Below are 25605 nucleotides of genomic sequence, written 5' to 3'. Positions count from 1 at the left end.
GTGGCTAGGGGACCAAAACGTTGAAATTTTGGGTCCATGGCAGGGCTCTAGAGTGCGACAAATTTGGACACAAATGCAACAACAGACACACATTATGCCTCTATGGTGGACTAAACAAATTAGAGATAGTCAGGGGCGGGACCTCTCTGATTGGCCATGGTCAATTTGAAATGCAGGTGGAAAAGGGAGGTGAGTAGCTTGAATAAAGCGAAATCGATTCATTAAATCCTGAATTGATTTATAAATATAACTGTGTTTTGCCAGAAACGGCAGATTCTCAGATTAAAGCTCACAAAACCATTTCAACAACAATCAAACAGCAAATGAGAGCAGGTACACGGATTCCACACAAAGACGTAAACACAGAGCAGACCCGACCAATCAGAATTAGCTTTCTCTTTCTCGGCTTTCTCACCCGGTCCGTACATGGACAGGCTGTACTCTGTGTTTACATCTTTTTGCGCTAGATTCTGAGCTGCAGGTATTAGCTGTGTCCGAATTCAGAGGAAGGATGCTTAAAATGCCATATTTGGAGGTAATGACGTCACAGTGACGCGACAAAGGCTGTCCGAATTCAAAGATTACTCAAAATGTGGCAACAAATGCGTCCTACTTTGCCCCGAATTGTAAGGATGGGTCCGATGTATCCTTCGTGTCCCACTATATCCCAGGATTCATTGCGGGTCATAGAGGAGATTTGTTTCTGATAACGATGGTGGTCAAAGTGGGAGAGGAAAACACTTTCAAATGTAAGTATATGAAAATCTGGTTGCACAAAAGCTAAACTGTTATAGCGGTTGTGTTGTTAATCTTCGGGCATCTGCATAGACATGTTTTTTTTTTTTAATTTAAATAACCGTAAACCAGCTTGTATGGTGGGTCCTGCGGTATTTCATGTGTTGCTTCTTACATACAGCTTATTTAGATTTCGTGGAATTGGTGATATGTTGTGTGGAACAAAGACCAAACAGCTTAATGCCTAAGTTAGGCACACTCTCTAACCCCCCCCCCCCCCACTAATTCTGACAAAGAACTGATTATGACAGAATGGGTTGCTATCAGTCAGGATTTGGCCCAGAAGTTGATTGCCCAGTCATGCCCAGTCAAATTGCAGAGGTGCTGAAAAAGAAGGGCCAACACTGCAAATACTGACTGCATAAATGTCATGTAATTGTCGATAAAAGCCTTTGAACGTATGAAGTGCTTTTCATTATATTTCAGTACATCACAGAAACAACTGGGTCAAAGATCTGAAAGCAGTCTAGCAGCAAACTTTGTCAAAACGAATATTTGTGTCATTCTCAAAACTTTTGGCCACGACTGTATTTTGTGTCATTTTTTTTAAAATATCTGCATATAAGAGTTTTAAATGCATAACATAATTAATTTAATTTAATGAACATGGTTTGTCATGAAAGAAAAGTGTATTCTAAACATTTTATAAGTCTACTTTTATGGTTTAAATGGAACAATATGAAGATAAAACTAGTCTTGTCAACCTTTACCTAAAAAATAGCCTTGGACCTTTTTCAATATCATGATATTTCAAAATTTTTAGTGTCTGGCACTAAAATACATTTTCTAATCAACACAAACAAACATACTAATAATGTAACTGAAGCATGCGGCATGCTGTCAAAAAAAGGTTTATCCCTTGATTTTTATCGTCACTCAATGGCTTGATCTGCCTCAAGTCAGCCGTCAACTGCTGGTGATGGTAAGAACGATGTCTGAAGTGCACTTGACTGAGCGGTCTGTGATGCTGAGGAAGTTGCAACATTCCAACAGTCCACAGCTGCAGAAGCGGCTAGAAAGAGTCTCTTATAGAGTCGTGAGATAAAGAAGAAGTTATTCGACAGCAAGACGGGCAGTGACACACAAACTGCTATACAGACATGTCTGACCAAGAGCTTCTACTGGGTAAGGACAACTCACTTTTTCAATGTACATTTAAATATGACACAAAAAATGATATTTCCAATGTCTAGTTGGATAAAAAAAAATACACCAACGCAATCTTAATGTTCAGGAGAACATAACTCTATGTCAACTTCATGTCAAAATCCCAGAAAGTTGATTTTGTTGATCTGGACGTAGTGTTTTTGTCCAGATGAACAAAATGAACTTTTGGGGATTTCCTTACCTGGTTGATTGAGCATGCATTAAGAGAATTTGGCTAAAATATTAATTATTTTCTTTCACAATGACTTTTTGAAAGCAAAAAACTAAAACTAGAGAAAAGAAAGTTTTAGCACTTTGAATAGTAAAACTGAAAACAATATTGGTGAGAAGAACTTCTGTACAGGTTTCATGTTCACAGTTCAAGCAGGTAATAGCAAGCATGTATGTTATCCAAATTTAATTTGATACACTACTACATGGAAAAGGAGTTCATATTAGTTTCTCTGTAATAATTAAATAAATACATATTCCATAAAATTCCCCTCGTGCCCCTGCGGGTGGTCTGTCCTTCAAGCTCGGGTCCTCTACCAGAGGCCTGGGAGCTTGAGAGTCCTGCATAGTATCTTAGCTGTTCCCGGGACTGAGCTCTTCTGGACAGAGATCTCAGATGTTGTTCCTGGGATCTGCTGGAGCCACTCTCCTAGCTTGGGAGTCACCACACCTAGTGCTCCAATTACCACTGGGTACCTCTTATCTGAACACTTCGTACCAAGATCATTGGGAATGTTTCTCAGAAAGAAGTGTCTGATTAGGAGAGAGCCATTCCAATTAGGCTTATTTCCAAAGATGTAGCTGATTCTATTAAACCTCCCAAAATGAAATGATTTAGAGTTTATTTTAACATCTAATGCCTAAAACACATGTGTCAAACTCCAGGCCTCGAGGGCCGGTGTCCTGCAGGTTTTAGATGTGTCCTTGTTCCAACACAGCTGATTTAAATGGCTAAATGACCTCCTCAACATGTGTTGAAGTTCTGCAGAGGCCTGGTAATGAGCTAATCATTTTATTCAGGTGTGTTGACCCAGGGTGAGATCTAAAACCTGCAGGACAGCCGCCCTCGAGGCCTGGAGTCCGACACCCCTGGCCTAAAAGAAGAAGTGTAGAAATACAGAAACCAGCAGTTTCTCTGTCCACCACAGGGTCAAAGAGTTTTCTCTTTATTTATTTATTTGTTTGTTTATTTATTTATTTGTTTATTCAGTGACTTAAGCCCTAGTCTGGGCTGCAAAACAACTGAGGGAAGCTGACAAATATTTGTTTTCAGATTTTCATCTGTAAAAATGTTAATTTTGGAGAAAGAAAATAGTAAAATGTGCCTTTTACACCAACAACAGTAAAATGTTCATAATATTTTTCTGCAGAGCTAGAGGAGCCAGAACAACAAGAAGAACCAGATAAACCAGAGTACAGGATTGTGGTTCTTGGAAAAACTGGAGTTGGAAAGAACAAAATTGGAGATGCCATTTTAGGAAATAATAGAAATGGTTTTGAGTCAAGGTCATCTTTAGAGTTTCAGAAGAAAACACAAGAGTTCGGGGGTCAGATCCTGACTGTAGTTGTTACTCCAGATCTGTTTAAGAACAGACTGACTGACGTGGATGTGAGGAGGGAAATCCATAGATGCATCTGCTTTGCTGCTCCTGGTCCCCATGTGTTCCTGGTTGTGTTTCAAACTGGCAGCTTCACAGAAGAAGATAAAGAAATAGTGAGAAGAATTCAGCACATGTTTGGAGAAAAAGCAGCACGTTATATTATGGTCTTGTTCACCTGTGGAGATCATCCAGAGGCAGACAGTGTTACCATTGATGAATTTATTAGTAATAATCCACCTCTGGGTAACTTCATCAGTCAGTGTGGAGGAAAATATCATGTGTTTAACAACAGAATGGAGGATCCCTCTCAGGTCAGAGAGTTACTGAAGGAGATCAACAACATGGTTCACAGAAATGAAGGAAGCTACTACACCAGTGAAATATTCAGACAGGCTGACTTCAGGATTGTGCTTGTCGGAAAAACTGGTGTTGGGAAAAGTGCATCAGGAAACACCATCTTAGGACAAAGAGTATTTATGTCTACACCAAATGCTTCCACAGCAACAGCAAAGTGTCAGATGAACACAGGTCAGTTTGATGGTCAAATCCTGGCTGTAGTTGATACTCCAGGTCTGTTTGATACCAGTAAGACTGAAGAGGAGGTCAAGAAAGAGATCAGTAGATCCATCCCCTTTGCTGCTCCTGGTCCTCATGTGTTCCTGGTTGTGATTCAGGCGAACAGATTCACAGAAGAAGAACAAAAGACAGTCAGGCAGATTCAGAATGCGTTTGGAGGAGATGCAGCACGGTACACTATGGCCCTGTTCACCTGTGGAGACAATCTGGAGTATGATAGAGTCACAATAGAAACATTCATAAAAAATCCAGCTCTAAGTGAGTTCATCCGTCAGTGTCAAGGAAGATATCATGTTTTTAACAACAGAAGTGAAGACCCTGCTCAGGTGAGTGAGCTCCTGAAGAAGATCAACACCATGGTTCAGAATAATGGAGGAAGTTGCTACACCAATGAGATGTTTGAAAAGGCAGAGAGAGCATTTAAAAAAGTGGAACCAGACCTCAGGATAGTTCTTGTGGGAAAAACCAGAGCTGGGAAGAGTGCAGCAGGAAACACCATCTTAGAGGGAAATGTATTTAGATCAATATCATCTACTTCCCCAGTGACATTAGAGTGTCAGAAGGAAACAGCTCTGTTCGACTCTCAAAAACTGGCTGTGGTTGATACTCCAGGTCTGTTTCACACCATGTTCACCTTAGACCAGTTCAAGAAAGAGATCAATAGATGCATCTCATTGGCTGCTCCTGGTCCTCATGTGTTCCTGATTGTGGTCAATCCAGAAGAGTTTGAAGATAAAGAACAAGAAACAGTGAGAATCCTTCAGGATGTGTTTGGAGACAAAGCCGCTTGTTACACCATGGTGTTGTTCACCCATGTAAATGATCTGAAGGTCTCCATAAAGGAACGCATCATTGAAACTCCAGCTCTCAGTGAGTTCATCAATCAGTGTGGAGGAGGATATCATGTTTTTAACAACAGAAGCAGAAATCCTGCTCAGGTCAGAGAGCTGCTGGAGAAGATCAACACCATGGTGAAGGAAAATGGAGGAAGCTACTACAGCAATCGAATGTTTGATAAGGCAGAGGAGGCTATAAAGAAAGAGGTGGAACGACTAATAAACAAAGAAAATATGACACCAGAAGAAGCAACATACAGAGCAGAACGGAAAAATAAGTTTTATCAAGACAGCAAGGTTGCAGTTCTTATAGGATCTGCTCTTGGACTGGGTGTTGGAGTTGGTGCTGGAATTGGTATTCCAGCTTTTTTCACAGCTGCTGCTGCTGGAGCTACAGTTGGACTTGTAGGAGGTCCAGTGGGAGCTGCAGTAGGAGCTACAGTTGGAATTGTAGGTGCTTCGGTGGGAGCTGTGACGGGAGGTTTAGTAGGGTCTTCAGTGGGAGCTGGAGTGGGAGCTGGAGTGGGAGCTGGAGTGGATCATATTTCTGCAGCTAAAATAAAAAAGAAGGCTTGTGTCCTGCAGTGATATGCAGTGTTATTTGGCAGCAGCTCATTAACATAAACATGAATATACAGAGTGGAAATCAAATTTTAGAATAATTATCTTATTTGACTGTGCATTTATTGATTATTAAATGTATTTTGATCAAATATATTTATTAATTTTACAGAAAAAAGGAAATTAATAATTGATTATGTCATTATGAAGACATTATTAAACTGTAAAACAATCAGCATTTAAGATGATCTAAACTCTGTTTTAAAGCTGTCCAAGTCAGTAGAACAAACATATTTTTTAATAATGTATCATGAATCAAACATTACTGATGGAAATTATTTTCTTGTGTTGTTAATCAGAATCAGAATACTTTAGAATACGTAGTCTTTGTTAATATGAGAAAAAGAGGAGATAAAATGAGCAAAATCAATCAAACAATTCAGAGAAAAACATTTACCGTCAGTTTTTTTTTAATTTTTTTTATTAAAGTCTGACATTAAAGAACAGCAGAGATATTTGATTCATGTTTCCTCTGGGCTTTACCTTTCTTCTGATCTGTCAATAAAAAAAAAAAAAAATGTCAAATGAAATGGTGTAAAAGCACTGTAATAAATATATCTGAAAAATAAAAACTTTAAAAATATGTTTCACTGGATATGATTTTTTTCTGCTAATCTACAAAATATCATCTGTAAATTCAAAACAAACAGCGAATATCTTTTCTTCCTGTTTGATTAAAAAAATGTGATCAAAAAACTTTTTAAGCCGCAGTTTATGATCTGAACCTGTTTTCTGCAACCGACCCAGGACCTCCACTGATCTTTACTCTCTTCCTGCAGTTTAATACTAAACACAGGTCTTTTTTTTTTTATAGATTATCGATCACTTCAATTCAGTTTTATTTCTACAGTGATAAACCAACTACCAGTTGCCTTAAGGTGCTTTATATTATAAGGTAAAGACTCCATAACAGAGGTCACTACCAGGCACTCCACGGTCCAGGTCCAGACACAGAAGCTGTCCCATATATTTTTGGTCAAAGTAATGTTTTTTAGCGGACTGAAACCAAAAATGATGTCCATTCCCCTCCATCACGTACAGTTTTTTTGTAAAACATGAAGAGTTTACATTAAAAAAAAGCAGAACAGCTATGAAAAATTCAATATTTTATACAAATAACTATGCATAATTATTCTGAGATTCCTCACCTTTCATTATGAGCAAAATAAACCTGTTGGGACATGATCATCTGAGTTCCTCACACCAACAAACCCACTAATATGAAGGTTTGCTCTTGTCCACACAGAAGTGGGTTCTCCCTGAAATATGAGCCATCAAATGAGCTACGACACCTCAAACGACACCTACTCTCTGAATTGGAGCAAAGTGGACTGAGGCTGTGCAAGGAATCAGTTACCAATGTTATATTGTCATCATCAATGTTACCACTGTGCTGCCTTAATAACCTTCTTACTGTAATACCTGTTTAGAATCAAAGTGCCAGTTCTATAAAACTCACTGATCTCCACCTCAGTTCCTTTGATGATGAGAGTGGGCCTGTCAGCTTTGGACGGATGGTATTAAAAGCTGAACTCTAGTCCAGAAAAAACATCCTGGCAGATGTTCCGCTACACTCCAGATGTTGCAGAGTGTGGTATAGGGCTATTGTTACCATGTCATCCACTGATTGAGCGGATTGGTAGACAAACTGGGATGAATCGAAAATGTCTGGGACCATGTCGTAGATGTGCGTGAGAACCAGTTTTATCAGGCACTTCATGGCAGTAGGTGCGAGCGCTGCTGGCCTGAAGTCATTGCCTGAGATACTGACAGGTTAGTTATTCCCCACAGGCCTTCAGAACTCTGGGAGAACTCTGTGGTGGTTTACCTTGTTCAGAGCTTTAGGGACTTGTGTGAGTGTCACCTGGAAGGCAGTGTCCGTGGGGTCTCTCCGGGCCTTTGAGGGTGTTTCTGTGTTCAGTCTGTCAAACCTGGACTAGAAGGTGTTAAGGCTGTCTGGGAGGGTGGCATCTCGGTTGTCTGTGGTAGTTGTGGTTCTCTTGTAGTTGATTGAGTAGATTTAATCACCTGCCACATGCTATGCGTGTTGTGGTTGACATAGTTGCCTTCAGGTTTTTGCGAGTGGGCCCTTTTTGCTGCTCTGATGGACTTTTGCAGCTCATACCCAGCTCTCTTATACTCCACTTGGTCTCCTCACTTGAAGGTCTCCCACCTCTTCCTGATTTTCATTTTTATGTCCCTATTAAAATACAATTTTTGGTTGGGGAACATACGCACAGCCTTGGAGGGGCACATATGGATGTGCAACAGCTAATGCAGTAAATTTCAGTGTGAAATTCCTACAGGTTTTGAGGGGTAAGGCAAAGATATATGTCAAATGTCATATTTGTCAATGTCAAATTACAGAGTTGCATGCTGCTACCACTCCAAATACTAACGTAAAACTCTAAACTGGATGTGAAAATGTTCCTGTGGTTTCCAGTTCCTCTACAGAAACTTCAGCAAAGAAGTAAAACAAAGGATGTGGTATCGAAGGGACGCTGACACACTAAAACGTTGTGTGTTTGTGGTGTCTGCTGCATCTTCCTGGCTTTTTCGGTTCTCAAACGTACGTTGTGGAAGTTTTCCATTTAAATAAAGCCGCAGACGAGCAGTGAGCGGTAGTTAATCCAAACACACAAAGAACAGACAACCAAGCTTGTGGAGAGCCTGCATGATCACGGGGCAGACAGTCAGCAGAGTCTCCTGAGCCTAGCATGGCTCTCAGTTAAATACCTTCTTCAGGAATAAAAGGCAGTACTCAGCTGTTTCACACCTTAAGGCTCACACTCCCTTGCTACCTCCCAGAGTCCTCAGTTGCACTGACCTCGGTAGTAATGAAGGTGTTTGAGAGGCTGCTGAAGAACATCATCTCCTCCTCCATCCCAGACACCACAGATCCGCTGCAGTTCGCCTACAGATCCAACAGATCCACAGAGGATGCCATCGCCCACGTCCTACACACCACTCTCAGCCACGTGGACAAGAAACAGGGTAACTATGTGCGAATGCTGTTTGTTGATTACAGTTCAGCGTTTAACACAATAGTGCCCTGCAGACTGTTCACAAAGCTGAGGGATCTGGGACTTAACAGCCGTCTGTGTGCATGGGTGTTGGACTTCCTCACTGGCAGAACTCAGGTGGTGAGGGTGGGCAGGTGCTTCTCCAACAGCATCACCATCAACACAGGAGCACCTCAGGGATGTGTCCTCTCGCCACTGCTTTACTCCCTCTACACTTCAGACTGTGTGGCCACCCATGGCTCCAACACCATTGTGAAGTTTGCTGACGACACAGTGGTGTTGGGTGCCATCTCCAACAACGATGAGGCGGCCTACATGGATGAAGTGAAGAATCTGGCATCGTGGTGCCAGGAGAACCACCTCCAGCTGAACGTCTGCAAGACCAAGGAGCTGGTGGTGGACTTCAGAAGGGGTCAGCACAGAGACTACAAGCCCATTATCATCAATGGAGCTCCAGTGGAGAGGGTGCAGTCCTTCAAGTATCTTGGTGTCCACATCTCCTCAGACCTGACATGGGCTGCCCACATTCAGGTCCAGACCAAAAAGGCTAGGCAGCGCCTGTATTACCTACGACAACTGAGGAAGTTCAGGGTCTCTCCAAAGATCCTCAGGATTTTCTATACAGGCGCTGTGGAGAGCATCCTCACACAGAACATGACATCGTGGTTTGGGAACAGCTGTGTGAAGGACCAAAAAGCTCTCCAGAGAGTGATCCATACAGCAGAACGCTGCTGCAGGATTGCTCTCCCCCCGCTTCAGGACACCTACACCAGGAGATGCCGGACTAGAGCAGCGCAGATACTGAAGGACCCGTCCCATCCTGGCAACAAACTGTTCCAACTTCTGCAATCTGGTAGAAGGTTCCGCATCTTCCGGGCAAGGACAGAGAGACTCAAGAGGAGCTTCTATCCCCAAGCCATCCGTGCCCTAAACACACACACCCGCCCTCTCACATCATCTATAATTGACTGAGACAGGACTCTCTTCCAGACACTAAACCAAGGCACAATGTACATTTCAATTCCTTTAATTTTAAATATGTTTATATTGTCTATCCTGTAAAATAGTCAGATGTCTATTCATATTAATGTACAGAATTCACCTGCTTGCTGCTACTACTGCACATTCACCCAGTGTATATACTACATATATATATATATATATAATGTTCTTCCTCTACACCCTCCCCCCCCCCCCCCAAATGTTTGCACATGTCGAGGAGCGTGTCAGGTTACATTTCACTGTGTGTTATACTTGTATAACTATGCATGTGACAAATAAAGAACCTTGAACCTGAACCTTGAACCTCAAAGAGACAAAAGATTCTTCCTGTGGAGCTGTCTGCTTCCACCCAACTGCTACACCCCCACCATTTGTCTTAATGTCTGAGTGTGAGATTTCTTAAAATCCAGTGGCACCAAGGCATTATACAATAAAATAATGTGATTAATACATAAGTAAAAGAAATTCCTATACAAGTATCTCCTATCAGGTGCTTAGTCTGAGCAGAGTTCTTTTTTACCCTCCTTTTCCCTCATGTATTGTGCACTTTCATTATTTTTCTTACCATCATACGTCTCTCTGGCCTGTATGGTCATATTTCACTGCATGTAACATGTAACTGTAACATTGCTAGTGGCAATTTATAAGCTCAATCAATCAATCAATCAATCAATCAATCAGATTCTTCACTTCCCCATCCACATTTATGCAGCCCAAGATATACAGTAAGAAAACTTCAGCCAGTCTGAGCATCCACTTTCCATAATGTTTTTTGTATGTTTTTGGTAGCTGGCGGGTTCAGAGGGAGGAAGAGATGGATGCAGGTGTGAAGTTCGTGTGAGAGCAGGGAGTGAATTCAGCATCCTGACGATCTGATAGACAAAGCTGTCTGTCAGTCTTAGTGATGGGTCGTTCGCGAACAAAATGGCTCTTAGAGCCGGTTCTTTGACGTGAACGACGTGAGCCGACTCCTTATCGCGAGCCGTCACGTGTTTTTTTTTTTTTTCTTTCTCTCAGCCTCTCTCTCTCTCTCGCACTTTTTTTCTGCTTCACTCAGCATGCCAGCCTTGTGCTTTATGCTGGGCAGAGGGGGGAGGGGCGGTAGTTACACTCAGTAGCACAGGAACAGAGCGGGAGGGAGAAAGAGAGCCAGGGACAATAACATCACATTAGAAAGGTATAGTAATCATCCACAACTATTTTCAGTTGCAGATGATAAAGGATTCAGAAAATTTATTCATGCAGGTCCATATGACAGAGAATGTGCATCTTCTGTTTGTTTTCATATTATAATTTATATTTAACTGTGTTGTGGTTTGCAGTGTTTTGTGTTGTTTCACTTTAAATTTGTGAAAGGAAAAACCTGAAAATTAAAATAGTTAAAAGTTGAAATGTGAATAGTTGATTTTTGTATTATATGATTTATTTATTACATTTTATGTGGAGTGAATAAATAAAAGTATATTTACGGTGGCCCCTACAGACAAAGCACATACAAACTTCAAATCACGTAAAAACTCCAAAACACGTAAAAACACGTACAAACTCCGAAGCACGTAAAAACTCAAAACACATACAAAAGACAACAGAAGTGCTCCAGGATGCTAGGGCACAGTGTTGAGCTTTTGTTACCTAGTGGCTACACAAGCCAGCAAGCACCAACGACCAGATTTGGTGTGTGGTAAACAATAAACAATACACACATGCTTTCAGTTGTGTAATTTAAGTGATCTAGGTAGCTCTGCTTTGGAAGTTCAGTTCATGCTAGAAATGTGTTTTGGAGTTAGTACGTGTTTTGTCTCTAGGGGCCACCGCATATATCTATATATAAACATATATAAATAAAACCACTTTTTTTTTACTTTAGTAATTCCTTTTGTGCATAATTTTATATTATTGTTAATAATAAATTATTTAAAGCAACAAAACAACCTGAAGAGCCGTTTCGGAGCCGAAAGAGCCGGCTCTTTTTAGTGAGCCGAACCGAAAGAGCCAGATCTCTAAAAAGAGCCGGAAATCCCATCACTAGTCAGTCTGCTGGTTCTAGCCTGGGTGCAGTAGATGTCCAGAAGGGAGAGAAGAGAAGTACCTACAATCCTCTCTGCTGCTCACATTACCTGTTATAACTTTTTCGGGCAGGACTCAGTGCAGGAGTCATACCACACAGTGATGCAGCAGGTGAGGATGCTCTCAAGTATACACTGTGCTCATGTTGTCCATGAAACACAGCACCCAGTGTAAACGGCAGTAGGAGACAGTGAGAGGTTCCAACCACATTTGAAACTTGGGCAGAACTAAAGTTTGGTGTGGAAACTTTTTCTCTACTTGAGAATTATTCCAGCATTCAGTCTGATATTGGTGGAACTCAGGGCATAAATGAATGCTGCCACATTTTTGCCACTTTGATGGATTTTCCTGTCTCTCCTGATGCTCTGTTAACCACTTGTCATCAGCTGATTTCCAATTGGTGTCAACTGATGTCTGTTTTCTTAGCTCTCACAATTTAGTGACAAACATGTTTTAGTCAGACAAAAAGATAAAAAAAAAACATAAAAATGTAAGTTTAAGTGCTCCATATAAAAGTGGCATCGTGCCAGTGTGTTTTAACTATTGTCTGTGTTTTTAAAAAAGAAAGAATTAACTCATTCACTGCCAGCCATTTTCAAATCAGGTAACTCCCCACTGCCAGGGTTTTTGAGCATTTTTACTCATTTTTGAAGAGCCACAGAAAACTGTGTGTTATGATCATATAAACGCTGAACCTACCAAAATGAAGAACAGACTCTCTTCTTTCATCCAAAAAAAAAGCTTGTTTCTACCATTTTCCATTCTTTAGTAATCAGCTGTAGAAGAGAGGTGGGTTCCACCAAAAATGCCTGTTTTGACCAAAAAAAGGGAGAAAACTAGCTTTTTGTGAAAAATACATAATAATAATAATAATGGATACTTTATTGATCCCCATGGGGAAATTACTTGTTTTTCTCTGCATTTGACCCATTCACTCAGTGAAGCAGTGGGCAGCCCACTAAGCAGGCGCCCGGGGAGCAGTGTGTAGGGACGGTACCTTGCTCAGGGGTACCTCAGGGTAGCCGTTAAGTGGATTCGAACCGCCGACCTTCCGATCATGGGGCGACCACTTTACCTACTGAGCTATCCCTGCCCAAGCAAGCAATGCCCAAGCATTTCAAGCAGAAAAGTGCCTTTGACACTAATATTTCTTGCTTTGTGACACCTCTAACATATAAAATAGTTTTTCACTTCTATAAAACAGAAATAACACTGAGAAAGGTTATGTTTTATCAAAACAATTTATTTACAAATATATGAAAAAATAAAATGTACATAGTGAAACATTTATTCACAATGAATAATTCACTTTTGTGTGGTAATCATTATAACACTTTCCGGGATGCAAGGGCACACAACAAGACTTGCACCACATTTTTGTCTCACTCCGCAATCCCTTACGTCCCTTACAAGTCTGATATTCACTGACAAGCTGCCCGAGGTTGTATTCTAGCCCCTCCCATTGAAAAACGTAATTGACGTCTATAGACGTCAATGGCAGTCAACGTAAGTTTTTCAATTCACGTCTATAGACGTCAATGGCAGTGAATGAGTTAAGAAAAAGAAAAAAATGTGCACACTATATTTTAGCATATTTTAATCATCCAAACACATGGCAAGTCAGGAAATAAATAAATAAACAAACAAATTTGTAAATTAACAGGGAATATGAGATCTTGCAGTTGGCCTATTTTAAATTCTTATCCCAGAGTTACTTCAAAAACTGTTCATTTGTAGTGAGCGCTCCCAAAGCCTTGCATCATTTCCCTGTTGTGTAGGCTAAGTCCACTTAATTGTGTTTCAGATTAACCTGCTTTTACATCAAATGGGTGACTTATTCACATTTGTTTACTTGCAATCTTTAATCTGCCATTTCCAGTTCATGTGAATGCAGAGGTGTTGACATAATCTTCAGATATCAATTTAAATAATAATTACAAATGTTTTAATAAAGTTATAATAAATGTGTTTCTGTGACATAAATCACAAGCAACTATCTTTCTTCTGATTCCACCAAACAGCTCAACCAGAGTTTACCTGCATTTTGCTGATTTAGGAAACACATTTGGTGAATATTACAAAATTCCAGAGTGATAAGTTGCCATGCAATGACAAAGTATCCTTAATTTCTGTAGAAAACTTTAATGATGACATTTTTAAGGTGTGTGTGTGTGTCGTGTTACTGCTGGACTCGAAGGAGGTGGTCCCACATCAGGCTGAAACTGCTGATCGTTTTCATTTGCCGACTGAGTTTTCATTGATTGTTTTGTTTATAAAAATTCTAAATGACATCACTGCTTAAACTGTCAAAGAATCATCTAAATTATTATAAATGACTGAAAGGTAAGAAATAAAAACTGTTCCTCACCCTAATCGGCTGCTGTAGAAGTGAACAGTTGTACATTTGAATCAAAAACATGAAATTACATTTTCCTGCAGCTTTCATGCTGAATTGAGTTGTAAGATAAATAGAGACATTTGTATAAAAATATAATGGATCACATTGTGATTTGTTGAATGTTAACAAAAAACAGTGAAAATTGCACATATTACTCTCTAAAGCTGGGGCATCCAAGTCCTTAAGGCCCGATGTCCTTCAGATTTTAGACGTGTCCTTGATCCATCACAGCTGATTTAAATGGATAAATTACCTCCTCAACATCGCAAATATTCAACAAAATCATTTTATGAGTTACGATAAGGGTGTCATCTGGAAACTTCAGTATTTTGTTATCTTTGGGTTACACTAACTCAGGGGTGTCAAACTCAAATACACAGTGGGCCAAAATTCAAAACTGGAACAAAGTCGCGGGCTAACATTAATATTTCAAATCAAATCAAATCACTTTTATTGTCACATCACATGTGCAGGTACATTGGTACAGCACATGTGAGTGAAATTCTTGTGTGCGAGCTTCACAAGCAACAGAGTTGTGCAAAATACAATAATGTAAACAAGCAAAATACAAGAATGGCTACATCTGAAACTAATAAATATATGTACAATATATAATAGTATATGCATTTCTGGATGTGTATACTAAATATTTTTCTACGTGTGTGTGTGTGTGTACACATATTTTACAAATTAAATAGAGTAAACAATAAATAGAATATATAAAATAAATAAAATAAAATATACAGAGTGAGACATGTGCAAAACAGCGGCATTACTGTACGGTATGTAGTGCATAATGTTGAAGTTCCAGTAGTGAAGCTGAGGTGTCTATGACGTGTTCAGCAGTCTGATGGCCTGATGGAAGAAGCTGTCTCTCAGTCTGCTGGTACGGGACCGGATGCTGCAGAACCTCCTTCCTGATGGAAGCAGTCTGAACAGTTTATGGCTGGGGTGACTGGAGTCCTTGATGATCCTCCCCGCTTTCCTCAGGCACCGCTTCCTGTAGATGTCTTGGAGGGAGGGAAGCTCACCTCCAATTATCCATTCAGAGCACCGCACTACTCGCTGGAGAGCTTTGCAGTTGTAGGCGGTGCTGTTGCCATACCAGGTGGTGATGCATCCAGTGAGGATGCTCTCAATGGCACAGTGATAGAAGGTCCTGAGGATGCGGGGGCTCATGCCGAATCTTTTCAGTTTCCTGAGAAAGAAGAGGCGCTGCTGCGCCTTCTTCACTGTTTTGTTTGTGTGTACTGACCACGTAAGATCCTCAGCCAGATGTACGCCAAGGAACCGGAAGCTGCTCACTCTCTCCACAGCAGCGCCGTTGATGGTGATGGGGGTGTGTACTTCTCTGCACCTCTGGAAGTCCACTATCAACTCCTTTGTCTTTGCGACGTTGAGGGTGAGATGGTTGTCTTGACACCAGTGGGTCAGGGCGCTGACCTCCTCCCTGTAAGCCGTCTCATCACCGTTGGTGATAAGACCCACCACTGTAGTGTCGTCCGCAAACTTCACAATGATGTTGGAGTTGTTAGTGGCTGTGCAGTCGTAGGTGTAGAGTGAGTACAGGAGAGGGCTCAGTACACACCCCTGTGGAGCACCAGTGTTCAGTGTGATGGGGGATGAGGTGATGCTGCCCAGTCTGACCACCTGGCGTCTGTCAGACAGGAAGCTAAGGATCCAGCTGCAGAGGGAGCTGCTCAGTCCTAGATCCTGCAGTTTCCTGTCCAGCTTCGAGGGAACGATGGTATTGAATGCTGAGCTGTAATCTACAAACAGCATTCTCACATACGTGTCTCTCTTCTCCAGGTGTGACAGGGCAGTGTGTAGTGTCAGGGCTATGGCATCATCAGTGGACCTGTTGTGGCGGTATGCAAACTGTAGAGGGTCCAGTGAGTCGGGTAGTGCAGAGCAGATGAAGTCCCTGACCAGCTTCTCGAAGCATTTGCTTACGATGGGGGTCAGGGCTACAGGTCGCCAGATCATTTTATTGAAAAAAAAAATCTTCCTCCAGATATAAGAATGAATCTTTTCTTATGGACTCAAACAAGTTTTGCTGAAAAACTGAATATGGAACAAGCAAAGCTTAATACTAAACTATATATATATATATATATATATATATATATATATATATATATATATATATATATATATATATTAGCATACTACCAGTAGGCCAGCTCTAATAGTAATTTGGTATGGCTTTGCGGTCCAAATGTAATTAGGCTGCGGGCCAAATTTGGCCCGCGGGCCAGAGTTTGACACCTATGCACTAACTAGTGGTATTTTTTCCCTTGTGTGTGTGTGTGTGTATTTCTATCTATTTAGCTATTTTTGTTATCGCTGCGTTCTGCAGGCTGGGTGCAGCCATGAAAACAGAGAGACAACACTGCCACCACGTGGTGAAACCTGAACATTACACTCTTATCAAGCAAGCTGTCACTAAAAGAAGACCTTCACACATCTTTTTTAAATATTAAAGAAAGAGCAAAGTGTTTAATCTCATTTTGTTTTATTTTATTGTAGCATGAACTGAGAATTATTTAGACAAGATAAAATACTATTAATTTACTGTGGTCCTTTTTTGGGAGCTCATGAGCTCATTGTAGTCTTGGATTCTTAGCTGACAGCAGTGGAACCTAATGTGAGCACCTAAAATGCCACTCTGAGCTCAGAGTAAATTGACATAGTCAAAGTCCTTGTGACTACACACTTCTACCACATACACATGTAATTTAGAATCACCAGTTAACCTAGAGGTGTCAACCTCCAGGACTCGAGAGCCGGTCTCCGGTTTTAGATGTGTCTTTGATCCATCACAGCTGATTTAAATGGCTAAATCACCTCCTCAACATGTCTTGAAGTTCTCCAGAGGCCTGGTAATGAACATATCATTTGATTCAGGTGACCCAGGGTGATATCCAAAACCTGCAGGGCACTGACCCTTGATCCCTGGAGTTCGACACCTCTGAGTTAACCTAACATGCATATGTGTGAACTGTGGGACGAAGATGAGCACCTGAGGAAGCACACACAAAAAGACCCCAGCTGGCATTTGAACCATCCCAAACAACTCCACCACCATCCCACCCAATTACAGATATTTTCTTTATGTCAGGGCCCTCTCTGACCTCTGCTAGTATGACCTCTGCTCGTTCTATGTACAGTATATGATCACTCATATGCTGTTTAATTGTTTCACTGGCTGTGGATTCCCCCATGGTCCTCCATGTGCACGTAATACATTATTTTATATTTAAGTAAACTTTGTGTGTGAACTCCCTGCTTGTCACCTACTTTGAGACAGTTTGTGACACACATTTTTAAGACTCAAACTGACGCTGGTGTGAACATCTCCAGCCAAGCTTTTCAACCCAGGAACATGAAGTTTGACTCTTTAAAAGTAGAAAAACTCATTTTCTGTACATTAACACGAATCAGAACATCTATGAGAGCTCATGTGAAAAATGGTGTTAAGAGAAACTGCTCAGGGACCTGGATCAGAGTGACCCAGGGTCCCTGAGCAGTTATGGACTTGTATTATATTATATGTGTTTTGGTGTTGCTGTCCCTCGTTCTCCCTGGTTGCAGGTATGTGTGTGGGTGTGTGTGTCTGGGTGTGTCTGGGAGCACCTGTTTACAGGCACCTTCAGGCCTGGTAGGTGGTTGGCCACACCTGAAGACCATCACACGCTGATGAAGCCCCGTGAGGAGCTACTTAAGAGTGTGGTGGAGCTCTCTCCGACACTGGGTCATTGCGTGGCTTCACGTTGGTCTCTTGGCTAGTTAGTAAGTTCAGTCTTCAGTCTACGACGGCATCTTTGTTATTTTCCCCAGGAGAAGTGTGGATACGAGAGGGCAGCGAGCACGGGGTGCTCAGACACTGAGGAGCGGAGACAAGGAACACTAACACTGGGAAAAGGACATGTCACGGGAGTCGGGAACGCACTGAGGATTTATTGTTATGTCTTCCATTCACTGTAAATAAACGCATTGCTTATATTCAGAGCTCCGTGCCTGGGTCCTCCTTTTCCTCCCATGCCTCCGGTTGGCCAGCGTCAGCCGTAACAGAAACCAGAATAAAGGAGGAAATTCTTGTCCGGAAACAAAAAAAAAATGGAGAAAGTGTGTTTGCAAACTGGAATCAACAGATTAAACGTCTTGAGTGTGTAGCGCCTCTACTCAGGACCAGTACAATATCAATTCAAAAAGAGCCCCCAGACATTAAGCTAGGTTCAGAAGGAGGTTTTGATTTGGGACTAACACTGTGAGTTGGATTGGAAGTGAACAATTAGCTTATATTGACTGAGTACCAATATAAGAAAATTAAAGTTTCCTGAAGTCTGAATTATCCTTTAAAATTTGTTGAAACCCAAACAGACCCTATGTTATATTACCTGGTAGGACTGATAGTGCACAGGGCTTATCTAATATCCAAGGTATGGCTTGAATCACTTCTTCAGAGAATTCCAAAAATCTGATCGCATAGTTGGCCTCACCATTTCACAATCATCCATAATTTGGGCGGGGCTCATGATCAGTGGTTCCCTAGAATCCTTTATAGCAGTTCAAAAACCAGTCTGGATTTTCCAACACAAATAACTCGATAGATGTTATTTCTTTTGTGCTCAGGGCCAAGATATTTTCCTTTTGCACTCCAACACATTTAACAGCCATTAGAGGGAAGATCTCACAGGAAGGGAAAGACAACGCTTCCTGGGCACAAGACACAAGGTCATCACAAACACAAGACAGCCTCATAGCGCCCCGTGTGACAATAACAATAGCGTAAAATGACGAAAAGGGGTTTAGTAGCCGTGTATTTCACATGGGTTACACCTGTTTCACAGAGTAAAGACACGGCACTCATATGTTCCAGCATCTGCAGTCCTCACATCCTTCAGAATCAAAGACATGTCTTCATCCTTCTTGGTTCCCACTTCTTAAAACATAGATGCTGGTTGGTGGTATCAAAGTGCCCGTCCTGGTACAAAAGCACATATTCTGACTCCAGGTCAGCTCTGCTCCAGTTCACAACTATGTTCCTGTTGTTTGGAGCTTACAGTACTGCTCCATTTGTGACAGCAAGTCAAAGGGAGGAACCTGCAGCCTATATTCAGTTTGAATACAGAAATAAATGGATCTGGATCATTTTCTTCCTTTAATTAGGTTCTGTTTCACTTTTTGATCGAACTCTTGGCGACCGGGAGAGGAGGATCAAAACAGCAAAGAGAAAGAGAGGCAAAAAAAGAAACAGGTAAGAGTCGATAAAAAATGATCAATCCAGTGTAGCAGATGGGATTTGGGTACACGATGCCCTGTGCTGATTCTGCACATTAAAAGGGAGGGTATGTTTGAATTAAAAAAAAAAAATCTTTAATGTAAAAGCACCGTTCTCATCAGTTTGCTTGTGGTCCAGGTGTTAGGAGTGGCAGTGGCACTGTTTGTACTGCCTCTTTGTGAATAAGAGTCAGGAAAAAAGGACAAATCTGTGTACATGTTCCTTTTCTTATCTGCTTTACTTCAAACACTTCTTTAACTTACTTTTTACTTTACTTTACTTACTATTTTTTGGTGTATTTTGTCTATGTTATGAGAAATGCTTTAACTCTTTTAAAAACTCCTTTGGGAGTGCTGAGAATGATGTTTCTGATGTAAGAACTGCATCAAATAGTCAAAGTGACGAACGTCTAGCCAAGAAACAAAGCTGGCAGCTCTGCAGCTCTCCCTTTTTAATTCTCTCCCTCTCACGTTTACATTTTCTCTAACAATTCATATGTCCTGGAAAGTCTCACGTTATTTGCACAAAAGCAGGTGCACATGCCTTTCAGACAAGGTAGGATTTGTTTGCACATCTTTGGGATGTGCACCAGCAGCTGTGAAGCCTGTCGCCATAGCAGACAGTCTATAGTGCAGCGTGACAGAGTAAATGGGCTGTAGGGTGGATTCTGACAAGTCCTTTTACTTTTACTTCTGCTTTTAGAATATTTGAGCTAAAGTTCACCATGATGCATCAATGCTCCCTCGAGTGTGTGTGTGTGTAGAAAGAGATGGTTCTCATTTTAAAATACAAATACCATCATACCTGACCAGATAAGTCGTGGTGAAGAATGCATCCACATGCTAATGAGTTTCAAACTGTTTGTTGCACTCACAGGTAAACTTCCTAAAGTGCTACCACTCTGTGAAGCACGTTTTGATGTGAGTTTGAAAAAGATCATTAGCTTTGGGAATATAAACAAAGATAAAGTTGGAATGCAACTAAGTTTGCATTTGTGGTAAAGTAACTTAGGTGAGCTTTTTAGATTCATCTTCAGATCAGTGCAGCGCACAACAATGAAGTATGTTGCTGCCAGAATAGTATATGTAGTATAAACTAACAACTAAGACAGAAAAGTAATGAGACTGTGTGGCTGAGGATTAAATTTGTCCCGAGAACTGAGAACAAACAAACTAAACGAATTTAACTGAATTCAGGGAAATCCCATAAATTCCAGATATTTTCATATTTTCTGTGATTTTAATTATTTAAAACCTTTTAATAATATAAAGTTCGCTGTGTGTGTGTGTTTCTGATTGATCAGTACAGGGTTTGCTGTTTATTTTTTCTTTGGTAAATATGAGAATAAAAAATAATATTGTCTACACTGCTCCACCTGCAACCATCCACCCTCAGGCTTGTTTGTGTAGGCCATGAGCAGACCTCCCCCCTTTTCAGGAGTGTAAAGTGTGTTTGTGTTGTCCATGAAACACAGCACACAGTGCAAATACAGCAAGAGCAGATGGTGAGAGTTTTCAAAGGCATTTGAAACTTAGGCTGAACTAATGTCCTCGGGAGTTTGGTTCAGAGTGGAAACTTTTTTTCTACTTGGGAATTATTTCAGCATTCAGTCGGATCAGTGGAACTCACAGCATAGATGAATGCTACAACATTTTTGCTACTTTACTGGATTTTCCTGTCTCTCCTGGTCTTCTGTTCAGCTGCTTCTGGAGGTGAAATCTGAATTTATTACATTATGTTTCATGTTTAAATGTTTTGTTTTTAATCTAGTGAATGTTTGACTATTTCAGTTAAAGTGTGTAAAATTTGTCACCACTTCTCATCAGCTGATTTCAGATTGGTGTCAACTGAGTTGGCTGCAATAGGACAAACATGTTTTAGTCAGACAAGAAGGATACCCCCCCCCCCAAACATTAAATCATCCAATTTAAGCTACACCCCAGGGAGACTTTCAACAGTTGTCTGTGTTTTTAAAAAATAAATAAGTAAATAATAATAATAACAATAATAATGGAAATTGTGTGCACAATATGGATAATTAACATGGATAATCTCAACACATGGCAATAAGTAAAAAAAACCATTTGGGTTTATTAACAGAGGATTAGACATTTCACAGTGGGCCCATTTGAAATTTTTACCACCGATTCACCTCAAAAACACCTGCAGTGCGTGCACCAAACACCAAAGTGACTCCAGCCCTGCAGCTTGTCTAGGCTGCAAGGTCACTTTTTACCTGAGCTGTCAATGTTGGTGTTCCAGATTAACTGGTTTTTACATCAGATGGTTGACCTCTGTACATTTGTTTAGCTCACTTTGTTTAGCTAGATCTTTAATCTGATATTTCCAGTGTCAACATTACACTTCAGATAACAAAGCACATTATATTGATTAAAAATATTTTTAATGAAGTTAAAATAATGTGTTTCTGTGAAATAAATCACAAGCCAACATCTTCCTTCTGATACCACCGATCAGATCAAGAGAGACCAGAGTTTAATCCTTTTAGTTCTTTATTAAAATCACTATAGTATGCATTGTAAACATGTCAAAGGAGCTTGCAAAGAAAAGCGTCTGGACTTCTTTAAGTTACTTGAAGACGTTTCACCTCTCATCCGAGAAGCTTCTTCAGTTCTAAGGTCAAATGGTGGAGAGTCTGAGCAAAAACTGGTTCACCCGAAAGACAAAACGCCAAAACACAGACTTAACAATGTGGTGTATGCTCCACAGTGTAGCGAGGAATGCCCAGACCTCTACATTGGAGAGACCAAACAGCCACTTCACAAGCGCATGGCACAACACAGAAGAGCCACCTCCACAGGACAAGACTCAGCAGTCCATCTGCATCTTAAGGACAAAGGACACTCTTTCGAGGATGCCAATGTTCACATTTTGGACAGAGAGGACAGATGGTTTGAAAGAGGAGTGAAAGAAGCCATCTATGTCCACTGTGAGCGACCATCTTTGAACAGAGGCGGGGGTTTACGACACCAACTCTCTGCCATCTATAATCCAGTTTTGAGATCCCTTCCCAGACGCCTTAACACCCACTCACATCCTGGGCCATCTGATCTCAGGAATTCGCATGATAAGGTGGGGCCAGGTTTCACAATGAACTCACTTAAAAACAACAACAAAAAAAAAAACAAAAAACAATGAACTCACCCGAAACTCTGGCTGATTGGGACCCACACCCAGTTTCACACCTTGGCTCAGGCGATTAGAGGATCATCAGGGGGTCCTTTTGTCCCTCTGTGGGGGGTCACTCCCACTAGGTTTATATCTGGGACTCTCCACCATTTGACCTTAGAACTGAAGAAGCTTCTCGGATGAGAGGTGAAACGTCTTCAAGCAACTTAAAGAAGTCCAGACGCTTTTCTTTGCAAGCTCCTTTGACTACGATGACCTGGATGACTGAGAACCTTCACAGACCCATTGTAAAAAGTTACTGTAGTCATCCTGATTGAAAATGCTGAAACATTTTATGAGACAGAAATTCTTAACTTTTTAAATAGAGCAATGATGAACAGTGAGGTTCAGTTGTACTTTGACCTTTAACCTCTCTGATCTGTGTTGTTTCCTCTTTCAGAACAGAAAAACATCACAGCTGAGTCTGGACAGGACGTCATTCTGACATGTCGAGCTGCAAACAACAACAACATATTTGTGGAGTGGAGAAGAGTTGACCTGGATGACTATGTCCTTTTGTACGGAGATGAGGGGTCTGTACTTGAAGACCAGCATCCGTCTTTTAAGAACCGGGTGGATCTGCAGGACAGACAGATGAAGGATGGAGACGTGTCTTTGATTCTGAAGAATGTGATGATTGCTGACAGTGGAACATATGAGTGTCGTGTCATCCAGAGAGGACACAGTCACAAGAAGACTGTCATTAAGAACAAGCCTATCTGTATCATGGACCTGAGTGTTGATCCTCCAGGTGAGTGAGTAGAGTTCAGTCTGTGTGTGATCAGAGGTGAAGCTGTTTGATAGTCTCTGATGAGATTTTGAAGAAAGTAGCTCACACCTTTTCTCACCTGCAGGTCAATCAAGAAGAAATGAAGAAGATGGATCTATTGGATGGAAAGTTGCTCTGTCAATTTTCTGTCTACTTCTTGTTGCTGCTGTTGCTGTTTTTATGTACAGAAAATGTTAACAACAACAGAGTCGGGATTCAGAGCAAACTCCTGTTTAAAGAAATAATGTGACTAAAACTGAAACCTCTGATGAGCCTCTCATTGGATCTTTGTGAAGAGACAAGCTAGACGAACACTTGTTCACACCACTTATTATTTTTTAATGTTTTGTAATTAATAGTGAACTGCAGCTATAATAAGTTGAGTGATTAGTGCAATTATTTTGACTGTTACAAAACCACAAACATCATAAGCCCAGTTTCTACATGTCAGAAAATAAATCAGAGCAAAGCAGGAAGAACTTGCTTCAAGCACATGCTCATTAACACTCCAGCACTTTGACACAGTTTTTATCACAGTCCTCTGCAGGCTGGGAGCAGCTATGAAGTGAAACTGGGAAACAACACTGCCACCATGAGGCCAAGCTGGAACCAGACAGCTCTCATCAAGCAAACTGTACTTAATGGAAGATCTTCAACATGTTTTTTTAAACATAGTATAAACATAGGCCGGCATAGTATACAGAAACATCTGTGCCGAATATGGCCTGGAAGTTCCAAGGTTAAAATGGGAGATGCTCCCAAGGGTGGTGGAGAATGACCGAGCTAAGATCCTGTGGGCCTTCCAGATACAGACGGACAAAATGGTGGTGGCTAACCAACCGGACATAGTGGTGGTAGACAAACAGAAGAAGACGGCCGTAGTGATCGATGTAGCCGTTCCGAATGACAGCAACATCAGAAAGAAGGAACACGAGAAGCTGGAGAAATACCAAGGGCTCAGAGAAGAGCTCGACACGATGTGGAGGGTGAAGGTGACGGTGGTCCTCGTGGTAATCGGAGCACTAGGTGCAGTGACTCCCAAGCTAGGCGAGTGGCTCCAGCAGATCCCGGGAACAACATCGGAGATCTCTGTCCAGAAGAGCGCAGTCCTGGGAACAGCTAAGATACTGCGCAGGACCCTTAGGACCCTCAAGCTCCCAGGCCTCTGGTAGAGGACCCAAGCTTGAAGGATAAACCACCACCCGCTATATATATATAGCCAAGTCCTGATCGGGAGGTAACGTCAGATTCCGATCGAGTCTGAAACCACGTGATTGGGCAGATTTCCGATCACGTGATCGGATCTGGATATCCCTAGTCTCCAGTGGCCCTGCTAGCTCAGTCTCCTGTGTTCCCGCTAGCTCAGCCACCCATTCTGCCACCATTCTCGCAAAGTCATTCCATACAGGGAAAAAATTTCACATTAACCTTTGGTATTTCTCATGAACTGGCTACCTTTGAGACTATAACTCCCCCCAGGGCCTCCCCAGAGGCTACGTCTCAGTCCTCAGCTGATTCTGGACCCCTGGAGGCTAAGAAGCCTATTGAGGATTGCACCGTGTGTGCCTTTGGGGCTCCTGTTTTGTTTCTTTAGACATGAGTTTCGAGTTTTTGTCGGTTCTGTTCTCGCCACCATCGTGTTTTGTTGTATGTCATCCTCCTCAATAAAACTCACTCACATCAGCAGTGCCTGCATCTTGGGTCCTTTAATAATTCCCACACGGCTTGCCTTGCAAACAGTGACAGATACTTTGTTACCAAGAAACTGTATGACTGTCAGAGAAACGAAAGAAAAACTAGATTAAAACCAATGATGCCTATCAATTCTTTCCATGACAAAGAAGTTTGCCTAGACATGCCATGACTTCAGCCAAACAGGACACACCCACATTTTTTGCTTTTGACTTTCAAGTCCTGCCCTTCTGAGCAGTGAATCCAGTAAAGGGGAAGTGGAAAGTTTTAGGCTGACTTGACAACTGATTAAAATGATTATAAAACTATTAATCAAATTATTCCTTGTTGGAACAGTCACTGTTTTGCTCTTTAGAAGTACACTTTATAACTTCTTCAAAGAAAGTGTCTTAAATTACAATAAATGCAAATCATAAGGGTAGGCTTGGCAGGAAATTCCCTTGTGACAGTGCCAGGGCAGGGTTTGTGAAAGAGAAACTAAAGACGCGAAATAAAAACACAGAACCAAAACAGAGACAGCAGATCCCCTGAAGCACCTTGACAAACATACATCATCTGCAATTTTTCTCATCATCTCAACAGGTCAGTATTAGA

General features: G+C 41.3%; 2 protein-coding genes across 3 annotated transcripts; both read left to right on the top strand.

Moving 5' to 3' along the window:
- Positions 1–1789: 1789 nt before the first annotated feature.
- Positions 1790–5554, top strand: LOC308403064 (GTPase IMAP family member 8-like; the record flags this gene model as incomplete). Its single annotated transcript, XM_080892307.1, has 2 exons — positions 1790–1920; positions 3324–5554. The coding sequence occupies exons 1-2, from the start codon at positions 1896–1898 to the stop codon at positions 5552–5554; spliced, it is 2256 nt and encodes a 751-aa protein (XP_080748433.1). The 5' UTR covers positions 1790–1895.
- A 15279-nt stretch (positions 5555–20833) lies between these two features.
- On the top strand, positions 20834–25162 carry LOC308392924 (T-cell surface glycoprotein CD4-like). 2 transcript variants are annotated; one of them, XM_080876292.1, is made up of 3 exons: positions 20834–21073; positions 22951–23301; positions 23405–25162. In XM_080876292.1, the coding sequence occupies exon 3, from the start codon at positions 24072–24074 to the stop codon at positions 24489–24491; it is 420 nt and encodes a 139-aa protein (XP_080732418.1). In that variant the 5' UTR covers positions 20834–21073; positions 22951–23301; positions 23405–24071; the 3' UTR covers positions 24492–25162. The 2 variants fall into 2 exon arrangements, with proteins under 2 accessions (XP_080732418.1, XP_080732417.1); XM_080876291.1 differs by having other exon boundaries at positions 23405–25147.
- The last annotated feature ends 443 nt before the right edge of the window (positions 25163–25605 follow it).

This window comes from Rhamphochromis sp. 'chilingali' (genome assembly GCF_963969265.1).
Source record: "Rhamphochromis sp. 'chilingali' genome assembly, chromosome: 1".
Lineage (NCBI taxonomy): Eukaryota > Metazoa > Chordata > Actinopteri > Cichliformes > Cichlidae > Rhamphochromis > Rhamphochromis sp. 'chilingali'.
The sequence above is the reverse complement of the archived record's forward strand: the minus strand, read 5'-3'. Positions and strand labels throughout refer to the sequence as shown.